The sequence below is a fragment of the Gadus chalcogrammus genome, chromosome 15 (genome assembly GCF_026213295.1).
Source record: "Gadus chalcogrammus isolate NIFS_2021 chromosome 15, NIFS_Gcha_1.0, whole genome shotgun sequence".
NCBI lineage: Eukaryota > Metazoa > Chordata > Actinopteri > Gadiformes > Gadidae > Gadus > Gadus chalcogrammus.
The window spans coordinates 8,356,704-8,379,584 of record NC_079426.1 but is presented as its reverse complement, the minus strand read 5'-3'; the positions used below and the strand labels follow the sequence as shown (position 1 = coordinate 8,379,584).

At 48.8% G+C, this 22,881-nt stretch overlaps 2 protein-coding genes across 3 annotated transcripts in view; both read left to right on the top strand.

Moving 5' to 3' along the window:
• LOC130404190 (spectrin beta chain, non-erythrocytic 1-like) overlaps positions 1-4,261 on the top strand; it is a 41,553-nt gene extending 37,292 nt beyond the window's left edge. For both annotated transcript variants that reach the window (XM_056608837.1, XM_056608836.1), the window contains exons 40-43: positions 2,003-2,187; positions 2,442-2,615; positions 2,967-3,009; positions 3,216-4,261. In XM_056608837.1, coding sequence (XP_056464812.1) covers positions 2,003-2,187; positions 2,442-2,615; positions 2,967-3,009; positions 3,216-3,428 — 615 coding nt within the window. In that variant the 3' untranslated portion in view covers positions 3,429-4,261. The remainder of the gene's footprint in view (positions 1-2,002; positions 2,188-2,441; positions 2,616-2,966; positions 3,010-3,215) is intronic.
• A 935-nt stretch (positions 4,262-5,196) lies between these two features.
• Positions 5,197-22,248, top strand: LOC130404970 (inactive ubiquitin carboxyl-terminal hydrolase 54-like). Its single transcript, XM_056609923.1, has 21 exons — positions 5,197-5,723; positions 7,212-7,380; positions 9,439-9,531; positions 9,924-10,058; positions 11,384-11,524; positions 11,719-11,801; positions 12,794-12,899; positions 13,166-13,312; positions 13,656-13,805; positions 15,146-15,323; positions 15,535-15,621; positions 16,374-16,704; positions 17,224-17,294; positions 17,680-17,832; positions 18,112-18,231; positions 18,910-19,420; positions 19,528-19,943; positions 20,325-20,392; positions 21,092-21,169; positions 21,262-21,316; positions 22,160-22,248. Exons 2-21 carry the CDS (start codon positions 7,255-7,257, stop codon positions 22,246-22,248), a joined length of 3,138 nt encoding a protein of 1,045 aa, XP_056465898.1. The 5' UTR covers positions 5,197-5,723; positions 7,212-7,254.
• The last annotated feature ends 633 nt before the right edge of the window (positions 22,249-22,881 follow it).

The window sequence follows — 22,881 nt, the reverse complement described above, 5'->3', positions numbered from 1 at the left end:
CGTGTTGCCCTGAACACATGCCCGTCAATAAATCATCATTAGTTATATTATTACATGCTTCTTTTACTGGCTGTTTGTTGTGTGTCTGTTAGTTCTGGTTGTGTTGTGTGTCTGTCTGTTCTGGCTGTGTTGTGTGTCTGTTCTGGCTGTGTTGTGTGTCTTTTTGTTCTGGCTGTGTTGTGTGTATTTGCTCTGGCTGTGTTGTGTCAACTTGTGTGTCTGTTCTGGCTGTGATGTGTGTCTGTTGGTTCTGGCTGTGTTGTGTGTCTGTTGGTTCTGGCTGTGTTGTGTGTCTGTTCTGGCTGTGATGTGTGTCTGTTGGTTCTGGCTGTGTTGTGTGTCTGTTGGTTCTGGCTGTGTTGTGTGTCTGTTCTGGCTGTGATGTGTGTCTGTTGGTTCTGGCTGTGTTGTGTGACTGTTCTGGCCGTGTTGTGTGTTTGTTCTTGCTGTGTTGTGTGACTGTTCTGGCTGTTTTGTGTATCTGTTTGTTCTGGCTGTGTTGTGTGTCTGTTCTGGCTATGTTGTGTGACTGCTCTGGCTGTGTTGTGTCTTTGTTCTGGTTGTGTTGTGTGACTGTTCTGGCTATGGTGTGTGACTTCTCTGGCTGTGTTGTGTCTTTGTTCTGGTTGAGGTGTGTGTCTGTTCTGGCTGTGATGTGTGTCTGTTGGTTCTGTCTGTGTTGTGTGACTGTTCTGGCTGTGTTGTGTCTTTGTTCTGGTTGAGGTGTGTGTCTGTTTTGGCCGTGTTGTGTGACTGTTCTGGCTGTTTTGTGTGACTGTTCTGGCTGTTTTGTGTGTCTGTTTGTTCTGGCTGTGTGTAGGTTGTTTCGTGTTTGTGGTTTACATTGTAGTAGTATTAAGCATGCAGTAAGTATTATCTTTATTATTTCATGTCACTTCATGTCATCCTGTGTTCCATCGTCTAGCTTCTCCATGATCTATTAATCTGATCTATAAACCTGATCTATATATCTTATCTACATATGATGCTCTATGTTTTCATGTGACGGTAGGGTGTTAATGGTTAAGGTTTAAGGGTGTTAAGGTTTAAGGTTGTTTTATAAACCAGTTCTTACCAGTTTTTATCTTAAAATCGTAGAAAGGTGATAATGATGATTATGATGTCATCTTACTACAGTATTTATCAATGGGATGAATACTATATATATACTACCTGGTGGTTTGTGGTATAAAATACGTTGTAGTATTCTCTATCAGTATGTGTCAGTAATAACATTAGTATGTGTTAGTAATAGTATTAGTATATGGTATAAATAGTATTAGTATGTGTTAATAATAGTATTAGAATGTGGTATTAGTATGTGTTAGTAGTCAGAGTAGGAGTAGGCAGAGGTCTGATCTAAAAACTCCCAGGATTGGTCGGCCGCCAAGCAGCAAGACTGTCCTGATTGGCCGAGCAATGGATACGCCTGGTAATGGGGTAATGAGTGACCAATCAGAGTGCAGTGGAACAATCAAGTTATTAATAATATTAATAATAATCATGGCAAACAATTCTCTGGAGGATTGTTTAAAATATACGTTTGGTTTGGCCCTATCCTCTCTTTTTTTTCTCTGTCTCTCTTTTTCTCTGTCTCTCTCTCTCTCTTTCTCTCTCTCTGTCTTTCTGTCGCTCTCTTTCTCTCTCTCTGTCTCTCTCTCTCTCTCTCTCTCTCTGTCTCTCTCTCTCGGTCTCTCTCTGTCTTTCTCTCTCCCCGTCTCTCTCTTTCTGCATGTGTTTGCTGTGTCTACTAAGGTTTGGTAACAGCTCAGTTTGAGGGCAGCTCATCGTGTGTTGCTGTTTGCTGCCACCTGCAGGTGATCCTGAGCTACAACGGCCTAATCACGCTCACAGAGGGTTGTTCCTAACCTTTAGCTGACAGCCGTGTGGTACTGGTGTGTGTACTGGTGTGTGTACTGGTGTGTGTACTTGTGAGTGGTACTGGTTTGTGTACTGGTGTGTGCACTGGTGTGTGTCTCCAACCAATGTCTCTGGTTTCCAGGGCGACGGGGAGGTGGTGAACGGGGGCTCTGAGCCAAGCCCTGTAGGGTCTCCCGGGGACGGTCGCAAGGGCCAGGCTGCTACGCTTCCCGCCAAAACGCAGCTGGCCCCGCCCCCCTCGCAGCTGGAGGGTTATCTGCACCGCAAGCATGAGTGGGAGGGGCCTAATAAGAAGGCTTCTAGCAGGTACACACACACACACACACACACACACACACACACACACACACACACACACACACACACACACACACACACACACACACACACACACACACACACACACACACACACACACACCATTACTGTAGCTATGCTCCCCCACACACACACACACATCAAAGTGTGTATATATATGTAGTGTGTATCATGTATCTGCAGGTCCTGGCACCGTGTGTACTGCGTGCGTGGTGTGTATTGATGTGTGTACCATGTACCAGGTCCTGGCACCATGTGTACTGCGTACTGAACCAGGGAGAGCTGGGCTTCTATAAGGACCAGCGCAGCGCGGTGCAGGGGCTGCCGTACCACGCCGAGGTCCCGGTGCGGCTGCAGGGGGCCCTCGGCGACGTGGCCCTGGACTACAAGAAGAAGAAACATGTCTTCAAACTCAAGTCAGTCCCCGACCCCAACTCCGTCCCAGGAATAATACCATAATATAAGATAACGGAAGATAATGAGGTCATGGTGTATATATATATATACTGTATATAGACTTATCTAAAGAATAATATCATATCCTAATATAAGATAAAGGAAGATAATGAGGTCATATATATATATATATGACCTATACTAATCTAAAGAATAATATTATATTATAGATAATGAGGTCATACATTTTTATTGAAATATTATCTATAGATATTTAGAATCATAGATCGATCGATCCAGACAGATCGATATGGTTGGTTGATAAATTGATAGGTTGCCATAGTAACGGAGTGTTTGTTTTGCATCCCCAGATTGATGGACGGTAACGAGTATCTGTTCCAGGCCAAAGACGAAGTAAGGAACTCATTCAGGACCGCCTCTTCCTGTGGGAGGAGCTAACATCCTGTTGTGTCAGTGTGTTGATGGTCTCTAAGTAACGCTGTGTGTGTGTGTGTGTGTGTGTGTGTGTGTGTGTGTGTGTGTGTGTGTGTGTGTGTGTGTGTGTGTGTGTGTGTGTGTGTGTGTGTGTGTGTGTGTGTGTGTGTGTGTGTGTGTGTTAGGAGGAGATGTCCTCGTGGATCTCTGCGGTGGCATCAGCATGCGCCCCGCCCCCCGGGGGTCTTGAGGTGACCCCCAGCAGCCATAGCACGCCCGCCGCCACCGCACGCGCTCAGACGCTCCCGGCCTCGGTCGCCATAGCAGCAGAGTCCAGCCCGGGCAAGAGGGAAAAGGACAAGGAGAAGCGCTTCAGTCTGTTCAGCAAGAAGAAGTAGAGCTCCTCCTCTCCCCTCCTCCTCCTCCTCCCTCTCCTCCTCCTCCCCCTCCTCTCCCCTCCTCCTCCTCCTCCCCCTCCTCTCCCCTCCTCCTCCTCTAAGCAGAGTGCGAATCCATCAAAGCTCCAAACTGCATCACTTCCTGTTCGGCTTTCGACACGTCCCTTCTTCCTGTTTTCCAGATGAGGACCTGGATGAAGACACTGAAGGATGTGACGATGGAGGAGCCTCCAATACTTCATGAATTACCTGTTGTGTAGTATGATCAATATTATGATTATGATTCTTATTATTCTATTCCTCTTGATGCTGATTGTCTGTGTTGCTTTGGTGATGGTGGTCATGAAGAAGAGCTACGTCACCTGGTCCTCAGGGAGGGGTGGTGTAGGGCGATGGAGAGGGGGCAGTAGAGTGTTGACCTGTGGTGCTTTAAACTGTCAGTAGAGGCTGTGTAAACAATAACTAACTAACATGCTCCTATAATATAAAAATAATAATATAATAACTCGACCACTACTACTAAGAACTCCGGGTTGAAGAGGCTGCATTCTGGTTTTCTAAAGACGTAAATACACTTCAATGTTTAACAATCTAAGATGAGGCAGTAGGATCCATAAGACTCGGTATATATTGGATTATTTTATTTGAAACATACAATTCTGCCCTTAGTTATTTCAATGATTGTTTTCCTAGAATAAGTATTTAGAGTTGATATGTTTCATGTTTCTTTAGATGGGCTTCACGTGCTTCTGTTTGATAAAGATAGCGCGCTTTCCTCTGTCACTGTAACTATAGCAACACGATATGTCTACATTGCACAATCAATGCCACGTTGGGGCGGGGGGGGGGGTCGCTTGTTTTGCAGTAACGGCTGGGGGGTGGGGGGGTCAGGGGTCACATGTAGTCTGGTCCCTCTGTTACTTTTGTGCAAAAAGCCATTAAATGCTTTTAAAAATAACAAAGTGACATGTGTCTCCTTACTGTGGATTAAAAGTTATATGTAGACTGGGCGGCTCCCAGTATAACTAGTAGAATACTGTGGTTATACTGGGCAGTTCCCAGTATTTATTTATGGATATATAATGTCGGGGAACAGATGAACTAGTCGTTGTTTATTGTTAGCTACATTAGCCTCTTTAGGAAACCAGCCCGAAAACAAACAACACAACTTTACATTGTATTGCACGCACAGCAAGACCGTGCAATGCATAAATTGGTGACCAGAATAAAGTAGCAATGTATCAAGTGTGCAAGAGCATTTAAAATCGACATTAAAATGACCAACGTGGTACAAATACAAAGAAAGTACATCTCTTCACGGGTGCAGCCATTTTTGTTGAGAGCGTCATCAATGCTCTCGGTCTACTCTCAGAATTCCGAGAGATTAATACAAAAAGGGGGCGTGCCTCCGAGAAAAGCCGCAAGAAAGCTGGGAGATTTCCGACTCGGAAGGCTGGTGTCCGAGGATTCAGGAACACACTATTATTAACCAATCCGATTCATCTCCGTTAACTAATTAAAACATTTCTTACAATTTAACAATGAATTATGTTTATAATTGTTATAAGCTGTTACGCTGAAGTAATTAATTAAAAACGAATGTCGATATATTGATGCACACAGCCAACTTGTTCTATTCTATTAAATATTTATATTTAAAAGAGATTTATTGATATCCCGGTCATCTTTATTCCCGTTATCATAAGGGACCATGTAGGGCAGGCTATTGAAGGGCACGATATCACCGGTCCTTCACCAGTCTGTTTGAGTCTCAACGAACCAGACTGACCTAGGAACTCACCGGTTCTTCACTGGTTCTTTACCGGTGGGCAAACGTTCTGTTATCTTTTTATTTTTAATTTCTTCGGCCTTTACTTTGAAGAACAACACTCGGAAACTGAACCCATCCGGTGGGAAGCTTGACGTTGTTTACAGCCCCGGTACCGGAGCTTCCCAGGTCGGCTACGGTACCGTAGAACTCCTGGTCCGGTACGGTACTGGAGCAGACCCCGTCCTAACGCACGGAGCACCCGGTATTATGCGGTAAGGACACCGCGTGTAGGACGAAGGTCACTGGAACCTTACGGCGCCGCACGGACCCGCGTCGAGACGCGGCGTCGCACGGACCCGCGCTCCAGACGTGGCGTCGCATGGCCCCTCGCTCGAAACGCGCACCCGGCCCCGTTCCCCGGTTCCGGTACCAGTGGTCCATCAATGATGGTTTCGTTCCACTCCGCCTCTGCTCGGCTGGGCGGGCGATGGAAACAGAACTAAACGCGTCGTTACACTCAGCAGGTAAAGGAGGGGTTACCACTGGGAAATAATGTAGAACCAGTAGTGGTTGTAATGGGCGGCTCCCAGTATAACTAGTAACAGACTGGTTCTACGTTGGGGCTCCCAGTAGAACCAGTAGCAGACTGGTTGCACTGGGAAGCTCCCAATACAACCAGTAGCAGATTAGTTCTACTGTGCGGCTCCCAATAGAACCAGTAGCAGACTGGTTGTACTGGGCAGCTCTCAGTGTGAAGGGCTGATTAGCAGGGAAGGAGGTGACAGCCTCCTGTCTGACCACCTAAGGAGGAGAGAAGGGAGCAGGTAAGGAGAAAGGTAGGAGAGAAGGGAGCAGGTAAGGAGACAGGGAGGAAAGAAGGAGAGAAGGGAGCAGGTAAGGAGACAGGGAGGAGGAGCAGGAGGTGAAAGTGCTGAGTGTGTCTTCTGATGTCCAGGACGACATATGGTAAGGGCCAGCAGGGGGGTGTGTGTGTGTGTGTGTGTGTGTGTGTGTGTGTGTGTGTGTGTGTGTGTGTGTGTGTGTGTGTGTGTGTGTGTGTGTGTGTGTGTGTGTGTGTGTGTGTGTGTGTGTGTGTGTGTGTGTGTGTGTGTGTGTAAGACTACAACTGTGTACTGCCCCTTTAAGAGCAGCTCAGGGGGAGGCTTGGAAAGGGAGGGGCTTCCTGAGGAAACAGGTGTAGGGAAGGCAGTGATGATGTCATCCTCGATCTGTTACCTGGAGCTTCCTGCTAGCCTAGCGAGAGAGGGAGAGAGAGAGAGACAGACAGAGGGAGAAAGAGACAGAGAGGGAGAGGGAGACAGAGAGAGAGGGAGAGAGAGAGAGAGAGAGAGAGAGAGAGAGAGAGAGAGAGAGAGAGAGAGAGAGAGAGAGAGAGAGAGGTGTTATTAGCTGCTGTGTGTAGACATAGTGGGAGCTGCTTAAGGTAGGAGGCATTCTGTCTGTCTCTGTCTCTCTTTCCGTCTGTCTGTCTCTGTCTGTCTGTCTGTCTGTCTGTCTGTCTGTCTGTCTGTCTGTCTGTCTGTCTCTCTCCCTCTGTCTGTCTTTTTGTCTCTCTGTCTGTCTCCTTCCCTGTGTGTCTGACAGGGTGTGAATTGTTAAATTAAAGATCTGTGTTGTTGGGGGGGTTAGAAGCTCACTAGTGTTTAGTTGTTGTTTCTCTCCTCTCCTCTCCTCTCCTCTCCTCTCCTCTCCTCTTCCCCTTTCCTCTCTTCTCTCCTCTCCTCCTCCTCTCTCCTCCTCTCTTCTCCTCTCCTCTCCTCTCATATACATAGGCTCTGTTCAATTATTATGTAATCCTGTTATCAATTATTATTCTATTTCATTATTAAAGATCATATGATTAAAATAATTAATATTTGTATATCTTCTATATAATTCTTATATTTAATTATTTTAAATATTGATTATAAGATAGTTCATTAATATTATTGTTATTAATAATCTATATGAATGTATACCTAATGTATTAATGCTTTAATGTGTTAATGCAGGCCACTCCCACTACCGGCTCCGCCCCCAGACGGCAGTGGATGGATGATGTCTTGGAGGAGGAGCTACTCAGGGGGCGGGGCTCCCCAGGGGCTCCAGGACACCAGGGGCAGTAAGGGGCTGATCAACCAGCCAGGACAGAACAACTGCTTCCTCAACAGTGCCCTGCAGGTACACACACACACACACACACACACACGCACGAACACACACGGACACACACACACACACACACACACACACACACACACACACACACACACACACACACATAGACAACAGGTACAATCCATCTAGAGACAGAAGGTGTAGAGGCAGACCCATACTACACCCATACTTTCTACTATACCGACATTCTCAAAGAAGTCCTCCACCTCTTTCTCTAAAGAAGTCCTCCACCTCTTTCTATAGTAATCCTCCACCTCTTTCTATAGAAATCCTCCACCTCTTTCTATAGTAATCCTCCACCTCTTTCTATAGTAATCCTCCACCTCTTTCCATAGAAGTCCTGCACCTTTCTCTCTGAAGAAATCCTCCACCTTTCTTTCTTAAATTCAAAAGAGCTTTGACATCAAAAGTATTAATATTTATAGTTAAAGGTTGTATCAGCGATTCTAGGCCGAAACATAAATGATCACATTCATCTGATCTTTCCTCACGATCCGCTAGCTGCCCGCCCCATAAGCCGGCCATCAAGAAAAACGCGTCTCTGTAGGCAGCCTATGCCCCGAGATCGTACACAAAAACACAACAACAAAAACATATGGCACTACCAACCACTCAATACCAAAATAAATGGTATTCCCAACCGATCACAGACATGGAGTGGGTGTTGTGGGGTTTTGCGCTGTGTTCATTATAGTTTTACTGGATGAACGAAGCATGCAAGGGAGGGGCGAGCTGGCTCTGTTTGTTTGGGATCTCGTTTTAAAAACAAACAGAAGTGACGTCAACATCGCTGATTCAACATTTAAAAGTACTTGTATAGTAAAAATACTTGAATAAGAATAATATGTTTAGGAAAAGTACTTGAATAAGACTAATATGTATCGTAAAAGTACTTGAATCAGACTCATATGTATAGTAAAAGTAGTTGATTCAGACTAATATGTATAGTCAAAGTAATTTCCTTTTTTTTCTTAAACACAAAACAAAACAACAAACAAAACAATCACAAACCTCATATACATACATCACAAGATCTCACAGGACTCACAGGACATAACAAACCAATACGCAGTACAACGGGGGGGGGGGGGGGGGGGGCAGATCCATAATATTCAATAAATTCATTTAAATGCCCAGTTTCTCAAATACAATCTTATAAAGTCTTATAAAAATCCATGGACCTTCATCCCCACGGTCAAGATCACTGAGGAACGAGGTCGCACGTTCCATTGAGAGGAGATCCATAAAGTACTTTAACCAATAGTCAGTGTTAGAGCAATTTGGTTTTTTGTACTTTCCAATTCATCATAATGATTTGTTTAACCGATAAAAAGGCTAAAGCTATAATGTGTTGCGTGAGAGTTGACTCAATATTTTCTACTGTACTGCCTAAAAGGCAAATTAGTGGGCAGAGTGGTATTTTCCCTTTCAGAATATAAGACAAGTTATAGATCACATCTTTCCAAAAACTCTTTACTGAGGGGCAAGGCCACATTAGATCTGTATCAATGTTCCTGCCTCTCCGCAACCATGCCAACACAAAAGGGAGAGAGACTTGTCCATTTTCTTTAATCTTATTGGTGTTATATATGCCCTGTGCCCTTTATTTGAAGAATTTTATATCTTACACATTTGGATAAGGCTGTTGTGTTTTGTGTGTGTCCCACTGTGCATTACTCAGGGGTATGCCCAAGTCCTGCTCCCATTTGTGTTGAATAGAGGATAGGCTGTCAAAGGATGCAGCGGTCAACAACTCGTATAATCTTGACACTGTTCTCCTCCCTGATGCAATCTCCCTCAGTTTGTTGTCCAGATCTAAATCTATCTAGTAACCCCAAAATTGATTTTGATTGTATATATGCAAAAAAGTCGACATCTTCTAAATCATATTGTGTCTTTAAGACATTAAAGGGTGCCATGTAACCATCTATCACTATCTGAGCCAATTGGTTTATAACCTCTATGTTGCCTTGATTTGTTTGTTAAAGTACTTGAATAAGACTAATATGTATAGTTAAAGTATTTGTGTAGTATTAATAATGTGTAATATTGTGTCTGCAGGTCTTGTGGCACTTGGATATTTTCCGCCGTAGTTTCCGTCAGATGTCGTCTCATCGCTGCTCTCAGGACTCATGCGTCTTCTGCGCCCTCAAGGTGAGGCGGCCATGTGTCCCTCCACAATAAAAGCCCCTCACACCTCAACTCACTGGGGCTATTATAATGACATGATGTGATGATGATAACGTGGTTATTATAATGGGGATGGTGATGATGATGTGGTGATGATGAAGATGATGATGATAACGTGGTTATTGTAATGGTGATGGGGACGATGATGTGGTGATGATGATGCTGATGTGTTGATGATGATGATGATGATGATGATAACGTGGTTATTGTTATGGTGATGGTGATGATGATGTGGTGATGACGATGATGTGGTGATGATGATGGGGTGATGATGATGATAATGATGATGATGATGTGATGATGAGGAGGATGATGATGATGAGGATGATGATGATGATGCTGATGTGGTTCTCCAGAGCATCTTCTCAGAGCTGCAGTCCAGCAGCCGCTCTGTGCTGCCGTCGGACTCCCTGCGGACCGCCCTGGCGCTGGCCTTCAGCCGCCAGCAGCGCTTCCAGCTGGGCGGCATGGACGACGCCGCCGAGTGCTTCGTGAGGACACACCTACACACTCCTACACACACCTACCTGCACACACACCTACACACTCCTACACACTCCTACACACACCTACACACACACCTACACACTCCTACACACTCATACACACACCTACACACACACCTACACACTCCTACACACTCATACACACACCTACACACACACCTACACACTCCTACACACTCCTACACACACCTACAACACTCCTACACACACCTACACACTCCTACACACACCTACCTGCACACACACCTACACACTCCTACACACTCATACACACACCTACACACACACATACACACTCCTACACACACACCTACACACTCCTACACACTCCTACACACACCTACACACTCCTACACACTCATACACACACCTACACACACACATACACACTCCTACACACACACCTACACACTCCTACACACTCCTACACACACCTACACACTCCTACACACACCTACACACTCCTACACACACCTACAACACTCCTACGCACACATACACACACCTACACACACCTACAAACCTACACATTCCTACACACTCCTAGATACTCCTACACACACACCAACACACTCCTACACACACGCCTACACACTCCTACACATTTCTACACACACAACTACATGCCCTACACACACACGACACACTCACCGACACACTCCTAAACATACACCTATACACACACCTACACACTGCTACACACACATACCTACAAACTCCTACAAACACACCTACACACAATTACACATATACCTACACACTCCTACACACACATACACACTCCTACACACACCCACACACTCCTACACACAAACCTTCACACACACACACACACACACACACACACACACACACACACACACACACACACACACACGCATGTAAACACACCTGTAAGCACACCTGTATACACACCTGTACACACACACCAATACACATACCTCCACACACCTATACCCATACGGTTATGTAGTAGTAAACTATAGTAATAGTAACTAGTAATATAACTAACCATTAACTATAGTTATTTGCGGTGATGTAGTAGTATACTAAAGTAATAGTAACTAGTATTATAGCTAGTAACTATAGTAATGAATATGTAATAGTAACATGTAATATGTAATAGAAAGATGTAATAGCAATATATAATAGTAATATGTAATATGTAATAGTAATATGTATTAGTAATATGTAATATGTATTAGTAATATGTAATAGTAATATGTAATAATAATGTGTAATATGTATTAGTAATATGTAATAGTAATATGTAATATGTAATAGTAATATGCGGTGATGTTCTGTTGCAGGAGAACATCCTGATGAGAATCCACTTCCACATGTCTGAGGAGAGCAGCCAGGACAACAGCTCCTCCTCCCCCTGCTCCTCCCCCTGCTCCTCCCCTCTCTGCATCCCCCACCAGAAGTTCTCCATGAGGCTCTATGAGCAGGTGAGCCTCAGGTCTGACCCTAACCCCGGCCTTCTCGTAACTCTATAACTAACACCGCTATCACCTTACCTTACCTTCTGACTGTGTGTGTGTGTGTGTGTGTGTGTGTGTGTGTGTGTGTGTGTGTGTGTGTGTGTGTGTGTGTGTGTGTGTGTGTGTGTGTGTGTGTGTGTGTGTGTGTGTGTGTGTTTCAGTGTGTGTGTAGCAGTTGTGGAGCATCATCAGACCCTCTGCCCTTCAATCAGATGATTCACTACATCTCCACCACCTCACTGTGGTAAGGCCTGTCTGTCTGCCTGTCTGTCTGCCTGTCTGTCTCTGTCTGTCTGCCTGTCTGTCTCGCTGCCTTGAGTCCCGGCGCTTTCGTAGCCGATGATACAGGTAAGGGCCTACAGGTGCATTACATATTATTCTGTATCTATATCTATACATCTAACTAAATATGTAAGGGATAATGTATAGAACAGCGGTCATTATCGGGAAAATAAGGGCGACAGGGCGAACAGGACGTCTTGCTTCGCCCTGAGGGGCTTATTTTCGATTATGTCGGCGACGTTCTATACATTATCCTGCTTATTACCAGCTACTTGCCAAAACAAAATAATACTTTACACGGTGTGTCTTTTTACAATTCATTTGTTACCAGCATTCGTAGTGTTGATCAGCAGAGAAATAGTCCGCCAAAGACATTGACGTCGCTTAGTAACCGAGCACGCTAGGGTTGGAAAGTTACCGGAGTACTTGCGGAATGATAAGAAAGACGGAAAAAATCCCCTTTCCTTGAAAGCGGTCATTATATGCTTAGTAACTCACCGTCGTAACTTCACAACTTCACCGCCGGAAGTTGTGAAGGCCCATGCAAGGGCCTTAAATATATATATATGTATATCTGTGTTATACAGTATATATCCTATTTCTCTCATTGAAACAGGGCCTTTGACTCTCACTCTTGCTGTTTCCTCCTCTCCTCCTCTCCTCCTCTCCTCCTCTCTCCTCTCCTCCGCTCTCCTCTCTTCTCCTCCTCTCTCCTCTCCTCCTTTCCTCCTCTCTCCTCTCCTCCGCTCTCCTTTCCTCTCCTCCCCTCCCCTCTCCTCACCTCTCCTCTCCTCCCCTCTCCTCTCCTCTCCTCTCCTTTCCTTTCCTCTCCTCTCCTCTCCTCTCCTCCCCTCTCCTCTCCTCTCCTCTCCTCTCCTCTCCTCCCCCCTCCTCTCCTCTCCTCTCCTCTCCTCTCCTCTCCTCTCCTCTCCTCTCCTCCCCTCTCCTCCTCAGTAACCAGGCAGTGGAGATGCTGAAGAAGAGGAGCGATGCGTCTCCTGCTATGTTTGGGGAGCTGCTCCGTAACGCCAGCAGTGTTGGAGACCTGCGCAACTGTCCTGTAAGACCTCCTCCTCCTCCCCCTGCTCCTCCTCTTCCTCCTCCTCAGTCCTCTTCATCCTTCTCCTCAACAGTCCTCTTCCTCCTCTCTCTCCAGCCCCCCCAAACACCACAACCTAGGTCTGTCTCTCTAGGCTACCAGTCTGTCTTTAGGCTACCTGTCTGTCTCTAGGCTACCAGTCTGTCTCTCTAGGCTACCAGTCTGTCTCTAGGCTAGCTGTCTGTCTCTAGGCTACCTGTCTCTCATGTGGACCTGTCTTTCTGCAGGCGGGCTGTGGTTCCCAGCAGCCTCTGTTCAGGGTCCTCCTCAACTCCCCGGAGGTCGTCACCATCGGCCTCGTCTGGGACTCGGCGACCTCTGACCTCGCTGGTGACCTCATCCACGCCCTGGGGACACGCCTCCGGCTGGGGGACGTACGTACACACGCACACACACAGACACACACACACACATGCAGGCACGCACACACACACATGCAGACACACACACAGGCACTCACGCACGCACACACACGCGCACGTACACACGCACACACACACACACACACACACACACACACACACACACACACACACACACACACAGGTGCACACACATGCACGCACACACACGCATATTTCCCAGGCTGTGAAGTGATGCACTAAGGTGGTGGTGCAGCTGGGTGGAGAGGCTGTTTAATGAGGTGGTGTTGGGTGGAGCAGCTGTTTTATGAGGTGGTGTCGGGTGGAGCAGCTGTTTAATGAGGTGGTGTTGCAGCTGTTCGGTCGGGTGGAGCAGGTGAAGGCGCGGGCGGCCGAGCTGTACCTGGTGGGCGTGGTCTGTTACTACGGGCGACACTACTCCTCCTTCTTCTACCACACCCGAACCCGCAGGTGGATGTACTGTGATGACGAGAAGGTGACGGAGGTACGCCCCCATCACCTCATCACCTCCATCACTTCCCCCAACTCCCCCACCTCCTGTGTTGTGTTATCTGTATATAAGTGTGTATTGTGTTGGGCCCGACCGATTTATCGGCCTGCCGATTTAATCGGCCGATTATAGCCTTTTTGAAAATAATCGGCATCGGCCAAAAAGACGCAGATTACAACCGATATATATATATATATATATATTTTTATAAATGTTATTGCGCTTAGTATCCTGCAGATTGCGCTCCTACTGGCCTTGCTAACTAACAACTTTAGCTGGAGTAAAAAAGAGGAGATTGAATTTTACCGTACAACATGAAAGCACGCTCGCTCAGGCAGCTGCGCGCTCACCTCACCAATGTACACAAGACGCGTTGTTTGAGCATGTTGTGCCTGTTTTTCTTTAGGTCCCAGGCCATGTTAATTTGTTATACTGTAGACAGGGGCGGCCCCAGCACATTTGGCGCTCTAGGCGAGGGGGGGGGGGGGTGAAGCGATTGTTGACGGGGGGGGGGGGGTATCAAGCGATTGTTGACGGAGGGGGGGGGGGGGGGGGGGGGATTGTTGACGGGGGGAGACGTGGCCAATAAGTAATTTTTTTTTTTTTTGGGCGCATTTTATATTTTGCGCTCCCCCTCTAGATGGCGCTCTAGGCGGCCGCCTGACCCGCCTGTAGGGAAGGCCGCCCCTGACTGTAGACTCTAACCTTGAGACCATACTGCTCAGCACGCACGTGTTAGTCACTGCTCACGAGCGCAGCACATTGGGAGTTATTTATTTATTTTACATTTTACATTACACTCATTTTTGACTGTAAATGTATTCTAAAACACTCAAAGGTTCTGCATTCAATTCACATATTCGTCAAAAGTGTTTAAAGTATATTTAAGGTATCAAAAACTACGTTTTATATGTTTTTTTTTTGTTTTTGTTTTTTTTAATCGGCCGATTAAATCGTAATCGTAATTTTTCTCTGAAAATAATCGGCATCGGCACTCAAAAATCTATATCGGTCGGGCCCTAGTATTGTGTGTGTTGTGTTGTGTGTATTTAAGTGTCTGTTGTGTATATAAGTGTGTGTTGCGTTGTGTATATCCGTGTGTATTTCAGTGTGTGTTATGTTGTGTGTGTTGTGTGTTGTGTATATAAGTGTGCATTGTGTTGTGTATCTAAGTGAGTGTTGTGTGTGTTGAGTGTCGTGTGTATAAGTGTGCGTTGTGTTGTGTGTGTTGTGTATCTAAGTGAGTGTTGTGTGTGTTGTGTGTGTTGTGTATATAAGTGTGCGTTGTGTTGTGTGTGCTGTGTATCTAAGTGAGTGTTGTGTGTGTTGTGGAGGTGGGCCCCCGCTGGAGGGACGTGGTCTGGCGCTGCATTAGGGGCCGGTACCAGCCTCTGCTGCTGCTCTACGCTGACCCCCGCGGGGCGGCGGTGGTCCTGCACCCCCCCGACCCCCCAGACCCCCCCGCCCGCGGCCCGCAGCCCCCCGGCCCCGCCGACGACAGCGAGGACTCAGGTATCTCCATGGCTACGCATCCTCCCGTCAGGACCATCAAACACCTTGACGCAGGCCACACCCACACAAAGATGAACACTCACCTGTGTGTGTGTGTGTGTGTGTGTGTGTGTGTGTGTGTGTGTGTGTGTGTGTGTGTGTGTGTGTGTGTGTGTGTGTGTGTGTGTGTGTGTGTGTGTGTGTGTGTGTGTGTGTGTGTGTGTGTGTTCAGGGCGGGACCTGTCCGTCTCCAGTGATACCCGTACCGATTCGTCCACAGACAGCTGCTCCCGCCCCCCCAGCAGACAGACAAACACAGGTAGGACCGGGACCCCATAGACCCTAGAGACCAGACCCACTGGACCCCATAGACCCTAGAGACCAGACCCACTGGACCCCATAGACCCTAGAGACCAGACCCACTGGACCCCATAGACCCTAGAGACCAGACCCACTGGATCCCATAGACCCTAGAGACCAGACCCACTGGACCCAATAGACCCTAGAGACCAGACCCACTGGACCCCATAGACCCTAGAGACCAGACCCACTGGACCCCATAGACCCTAGAGACCAGACCCACTGGACCCCATGGACCCTAGAGACCAGACCCACTGGACCCCATAGACCCTAGAGACCAGACCCACTGGACCCCATAGACCCTAGAGACCAGACCCACTGGACCCCATAGACCCTAGAGACCAGACCCACTGGACCGGAACCCCATAGACCCTAGAGACCAGACCCACTGGACCCCATAGACCCTAGAGACCAGACCCACTGGACCCAATAGACCTTAGAGACCAGACCCACTGGATCCCATAGACCCTAGAGACCAGACCCACTGGACCCCATGGACCCTAGAGACCAGACCCACTGGACCCCATAGACCCTAGAGACCAGACCCACTGGACCGGAACCCCATAGACCCTAGAGACCAGACCAACTGGAGACCAGACCCACTAGAGTGTGTCATGTCTCCTCTTCTCTCCTCCTCCTCCTCCCCCCCTTCCTCCCCCCCTCCCCTCCTCCTCCTCCCCTCCTCCCCTCCTCCCCTGCTCATCCCCACAGGGGAGCCTCTGAAGGATCACAAGGCCGCCTGCCCTCCTCCACGCTCCTCCTCTTCCTCCTCCTCCTCCTCCTCTTCCTCGAGGAGGCTCCGTGACTTCAAGGAGACGATGACCAGTATCATCCACAGCCGCCCGCTCTCCTGCTCCTCCTCCTCCTCACTCCCCTCCTCCTTCCCCGCTGGCCCCGCCCCTAAAGGGCAGGACTGGGAGACGGACAGCTGCAGCAGCGATTGGCGGGCGTGTGAGCGGGGGGGGTGGGGCGTCTGGAGGCCCAAGAGGGAGGGGCTAAACATCGACGGCCTCTTCAGCCGCGAGAGGCGGCGGCAGGCCGGGTACAGCCCCCTTGGGGGGCCCCTGCTGGAGGACCCCCCCCCGGCCCCCCACCCTGGCCCTTACCTTAACCCTAACCTTAAACCTAGCCTTAACCCTAACCTTAATCCTAGCCCTAACCTTAACCCTGGCTCTGGTCCATACCTTAACCCTAACCTTAAGCCTAGCCCTAACCCTTACCTTAACCCTAACCTTAACCCTGGATCTTACCTTAACCCTAACCTTAAGCCTAGCCTTAAGCCTAACCTTAACCCTGGCCCTTACCTTTACCCTAACCTTAAGCTTAGCCTCAACCTTAAGCCTAACCCTAACCTTAACCCTAAACCTGGCCCTAGCCCGAACCCGAACCGCAACCCCATATTTGGCCCTGGACATATTCAACCAACGCTTAATTCTAGTAGCAACACTATGCAGGGGGGAGGAGGTGGGAGGCAGGGGGGAGGAGGTGGGAGGCAGGGGGGAGGAGGTGGGAGGCAGGGGGGAGGAGGGATTCAGAGGACGGAGAGCGGCTATGAATCCAGCGAGAGAAACAGCAGCCCAGTAGACCGGCCCCCCGGTCCACTGGGCCTCCAGACCCCCTGCAGATCCTCCGGTACAGATAACACACCTGTAACACACCTGTAACACATCTGTAACGCACCTGTAACACACCTGTAACCCACCTGTAACGCACCTATAACACACCTGTAACGCACCTGTAACACACCTGTAACGCACCTGTAACACATACCTGTAAACCCTGTAACACACCTGTAAAACACCTGTTACATACCTGTAACACTGCCATAACACACCTGTTACACACACCTGTAACACACCTGTGGCCCCTGTAACACAGCTTTTACCCCTGTAACACACAACTGTAATCCCTGTAACACACACCTGTACCCCTGTAACACACACCTGTACCCCTGTAACACACACCTGTAACCCCTGTAACACACACCTGTAACCCTGTTTACCCCTGTCCCTCCCAGGTCGCAGTGAGCTGGACGAGCTCCAGGACGAGGTGTGGAAGCAGGCGAGAGAGGAAGAGGAGCAGACAGAGAGGGAGAGAGAGAGAGAGGCAGCCATGGGATTTAACCCCACACCCAGCAAGGTCCTGGACCTGGACCAGCTGCAGATACAAGGTCTGGACACACACACACAAACGCACACACACACACACACACACACACACACACACACACACCACACACACACAGGGGGGGGGGGGGGGGTAGGTATTTAGGGAGCTAGGACGCTAGGTATATATGGAGCTAGGGGCTAGTTATCTGCCTAGTGAGCCAGGGACCTTTGTAGCTAGGGGCTAGGTTTGTATGGGGGTAGGTAACTTGCACACATGAGGGTCCGGACTGCAGGCGGGAGGGAGAGGTGATTCTGTTTGACCCTTGACCTTTGACCTGCAGGCACCAGGGTCAGGGCCGAGCGATGTGTATCTGAGGCGGAGCTTCATTTGGACCAATCAGTGCGTCTGGAGAAGGCGGGAGAGGTGGCTGCTGCCCTCTCAGTGGTCAACGAAGCTGTCAGTAAGTACACACACACACACACGCACACGCAAGCACGCACACACACACGCACACATGCACAAAGGTGATACTGTGATCACGACTTCCTCTGATTGGTTCTGAGACCAAATGGTTCTATTGAGGTTCTGCTGAGGTTCTACTGAGAGGTTCTGCTGGGAGGTACTATTGAACATCTGCTGAGAGGTTCTGCTGACGTTCTGCTGAGGTTCTACTGAGAGGTTCTGCTGAGGTTCTATGAGAGGTTCTGCTGAGGTTCTACTGAGAGGTTCTGCTGAGAAGTTCTAGAGACCCAGACCAGATCGAGAGAGAGAGAGAGAGAGAGAGGGTCTAAGGGACCCAATATCCTCCCGGAGAACCAAGGATTCGGCCTCCATTTGCTTGGAGATCAACATCCACTCATAATTCACACACATGCACGCACATACCAACAACTACACACCAACACACACACAAGAACAAACACACAACCACAAACACGCAACCACACACACACAACCACACACACAACTAGAAACCAACACACACCACCACAAACACACAATCAGCCACCAACACACACACCATGCCCTTCGTGAACACCATGCCAGACTTTTCTTTCTTTTATCCCTTCCTTCCATTTCATATTTAATTTGTTCAAACGTCTTCTGTTTGGTTTGTTTTGTTTTGGCCTTGCTCTAGCAAAGCTCACATCCACGCTAGCAGGGATTCATCCAAGCAACCAGCGCAGGAGAACTGGCTCACAGGCACGTCTGCAGGGCTGCCTGCAACGAGCACGAAGCCTACAGCAACGCATGCTGCTGCAGCAGGAAGTACAGCAAAAACTAAAGCAGGAAGTAGAGCAAAAATTACTGCAGGAAGCACAGCAAAACCTAAAACAGGAAGTACCACATAAACTGCAACAGGAAGTACAACTGAAAATACATCCAGATGTACTACAACTACAATGGGACGTAAAACAAGAAAACATACAACAACCGGAAGTAAAACAACAGCTGAAACTACAACAGAATGCACAACAAAAGCAGAAATTACCAAATGAACTACTAGCAATATTAAGCCAAGAAAATATTTATTCTAATAAGAACCATCAGTATCACCATGGATACGGTCAACAACCACAACCCTTCCTCCTGCTAGCATCAGCTGGCTTCCTGGAGGAGGCGGAGCTACAGCTACCACAGGCCTCCAGGTAACCAATCACAAGTGACCCCAGCCCATACTGACCCTTTTATTCACATCATTCACCAGAAGTATGTGTGTGTGTGTGTGTGTGTGTGTGTGTGTGTGTGTCCACAGTTCAAAGCCTGTCTTGCTCGAAGTACTTCTGACAGACAGACAGGAGCACCAAGCCCCGCCTCCTGTTGACTCCACCCCCATTAGGCTGGCCCCTACAGGTTCACCCCGGGAGGACTGCAGGGGGGCTGACGAGTCCCTCCCCCCCCCTCCTCCAGGCCATGCCCCACCAACTGGCCACACCCATAAAATTACAGATAGGCACAGACGCACACAGGCCCCTCCCCCTTTCAGCTCAGCCCCACCCCCTTCTGCCATGGCAACCATGTCTGTGGAGCACCGGCCGCACGCTGAAGGCCCGACCGACCAATCCCAGGACACCCTGCGCGGCTCGACCATTCAGGACACGTCTGAGCTGGACGCCTTGTACCGGGCCAGCCTGCGAGCTCCCAGAATGCAGCGGGGCAGCAGAAACAGAGGTACCCATACTAGTACTAGTAAGCCTCTCTACAGGTTAGCCTCTCTACTAGGTGGCCTCTCTACAGGTTAGCCTCTCTACTAGGTGGCCTCTCTACTAGTTAGCCTCTCTACAGGTTAGCCTCTCTACTAGTTAGCCTCTCTATTAGTTAGCCTCTCTACTAGTTAGCCTCTCTACTAGTGAGTGTCTTTACTGAAGTTGTGTCATCACGGCTGTTAACAGTTACAGCACGGTAACTGTGTTTGTTTGTACGTGTGTGTGTGTTTGTACGTGTGTGTGTGTGTGTGTGTGTGTGTGTGTGTGTGTGTGTGTGTGTGTGTGTGTGTGTGTGTGTGTGTGTGTGTGTGTGTGTGTGTGTGTGTGTGTGTGTGTGTCTCAACAGCCAGCAGGTCTAAGACGCCCACAGCAGAGATGGAGAAATACCCCGACCGAACCCCACCCACCCTACAGGTGACCCCCCCCCACCCTACAGCTGACCCCCCCACCCTAAAGGTGACCCCACCCTACAGTTGACCCCCCCACCCTAAAGGTGAACCCACCCTACAGTTGACCCCACCCTACAGGGGACCCCACCCTACAGGTGACCCCACACACCCTACAGGGGACCCCACCCTACAGGTGACCCCACACACCCTACAGCTGACCCCCCCACCCTAAAGGTGAACCCACCCTACAGTTGACCCCACCCTACAGGTGACCCCACATACCCTACAGGTGACCCCACCCACCCTACAGCTGACCCCCCCACCCTAAAGGTGAACCCACCCTACAGTTGACCCCACCCTACAGGTGACCCCACACACCCTACAGGTGACCCCCCCACCCTAAAGGTGAACCCACCCTACAGTTGACCCCACCCTACAGGGGACCCCACCCTACAGGTGACCCCACACACCCTAGAGGGGACCATCCCCCCCCCACCCTAACGCTGACCCCATCCTACAGGTGACCCCACACACCCTACAGGTGACCCCACACACCCTACAGGGGACCACCCCCCCCCCCCACCCTAACGGTGACCCCATCCTACAGGTGACCCCACCCTAGAGGTGACCCCACCCACCCTAAAGGTGACCCCACACACCCTAAAGGTGACCCCAACCTACAGGTGACCCCACGCTACAGTTGTAAGGTAGCTGTCTCTCCCAGTTCCAGGGAGGTTTCCATGACGATGAGGACGACAGTGCAGGGAGCCTGCGACGCACCAGCCGACGGCTGAGGGCCCGGGTGAGGGGACACACACACACACACACACACACACACACACACACACACACACACACACACACACTCATCTTGTTGAATCCTCCTCCCTGAAGGCCCGCCCCGACCGATACCGCTCCTCCCCTCCTCCTCCTCCCACAGAGCACTCAGGTAACCATCTACACCCAACCTGTCACCATGACAACCATCCACACCTACAGTGAACCCCCTAGAGGCCCTCAGAGTAGCTACAGGCTAGTCTCTCCCACCAGGGGTTTACTAACCGCTGGTTATGGAAATAATATCTGGCTGCAGCCCGTCGCACATGGACATCCACATCCAACTGCTACGTCATAATCGTCATAGGTTTTATGCCAGCAATGATTTGAGTAAATTATGTCCCTTTTTAAACATCGATATAGTGGGACAATTTTCATGATTAATTATTTTCAATGTACTTTGGTAAACGATACATTTTAATGATGGGTAGTAGTGGTTTGGGTTTGAAACTTTCCCACGCCTGGGGATTTAAGGCGCGTTCATGGTCTTGGGTTAACGAGATGCCACGCCAGTGATGACGCCCGGATTACGACCGTTCATGTGCACTTTTATCTGATGAAAAACGGTCCGAACTAAACAGAACTTAATCAGTTCAAGCTTGCACGCCATTATTTCCTTGTAGCCCATCACCTATCCTTTTATTTATGAGAAGCTCGTTGTATTGCCACTGTATGTAAGCCTCAACTTGCCCTTATCTAAAGATGGTATACTACAGTACCCAAAGTTTAAAACCGAGCAAAGTCGACGGTTACAACTTCAATCAATAGTAAGGTTTTTGATATGATGGTTGAGTGAGTGACGTAGCAGTTGGATGTGGATGTCCTACAGGCTGCAGCAGGACCCGATTCGTCATGGCTACATGTTTAAATAGGGGTAGTTTAGATAGGTCTTTGTATAGATAAGGTTAGATATGCATTAACAGAATCAAATGTGTTCCCCTGTTCACTACCTCAGATCAGACTGACAGGAGTTCCCCCGAGCTGAGGAACCTCGTTGGCCAGGCTCTACAGCACCAGCCCCGGGCCCCATCCGCCTTGCTCTAGGGGTCCAGAGGAGCCCCACCTGCCTCCAGGGGAGCTCCACCCTCCGGCCTACTCTACCCTGCCCCCCGTAACACCCCGACTCCAGCCCCGACCCCTCCAAGAACACCAGTCCTCCAGAACCCCAACATACTCCAGAACTCTTGAGCTGCTGCTAGGGCGACAGAACCAGTCCTCTATAAACCAGTCTTACTTCGGTGAAACATTCCCAAACATCCTCTATATTCCAAGCCGGATCTGAACTTGAACTCAACGCTGGAGGTGGATCCTAGTTCAAGAGACTATAGCTAAACAGGTGTCGTTTGTAATGGACTTTCAATCTTATATATTCAACACATAATGGTTATGTTACAATGTCAATTTAAATTCTTGATTACCCCAGGTCTGCCATGTGTAGCTGTAGAGATGACTAGGGTGTCTGCACTGAACAGTGGCTGTAGACTTGTCTGTAGTCGGGTGTGGACTGCTGTCCAGAGGCTGTACACAGTGCCACCCCAACATCCTGATGCTGAATGTCCGGCATGTGACGTCACCATCAGGATGCATTCTGGGTTTTATTTTTCTAATCTAGTTGTGTGCTTCCCCTAAACTGCACATTTATGCCGCAAAATGATCCCGTCTCTACTGCTGGCAAGT

What these genes read in the sequence shown, in the direction of transcription:
- LOC130404970 (XM_056609923.1), top strand. Translation starts at nt 7,255, where the DNA reads ATGATGTCTTGGAGGAGGAGCTACTCAGGGGGCGGGGCTCCCCAGGGG. An exon ending in GCGTCTTCTGCGCCCTCAAG is followed by an intron (nt 9,532 to 9,923) that starts GTGAGGCGGCCA and finishes GTGGTTCTCCAG; the next exon opens with AGCATCTTCTCAGAGCTGCA. An exon ending in GAACCCCACCCACCCTACAG is followed by an intron (nt 20,393 to 21,091) that starts GTGACCCCCCCC and finishes TGTCTCTCCCAG; the next exon opens with TTCCAGGGAGGTTTCCATGA.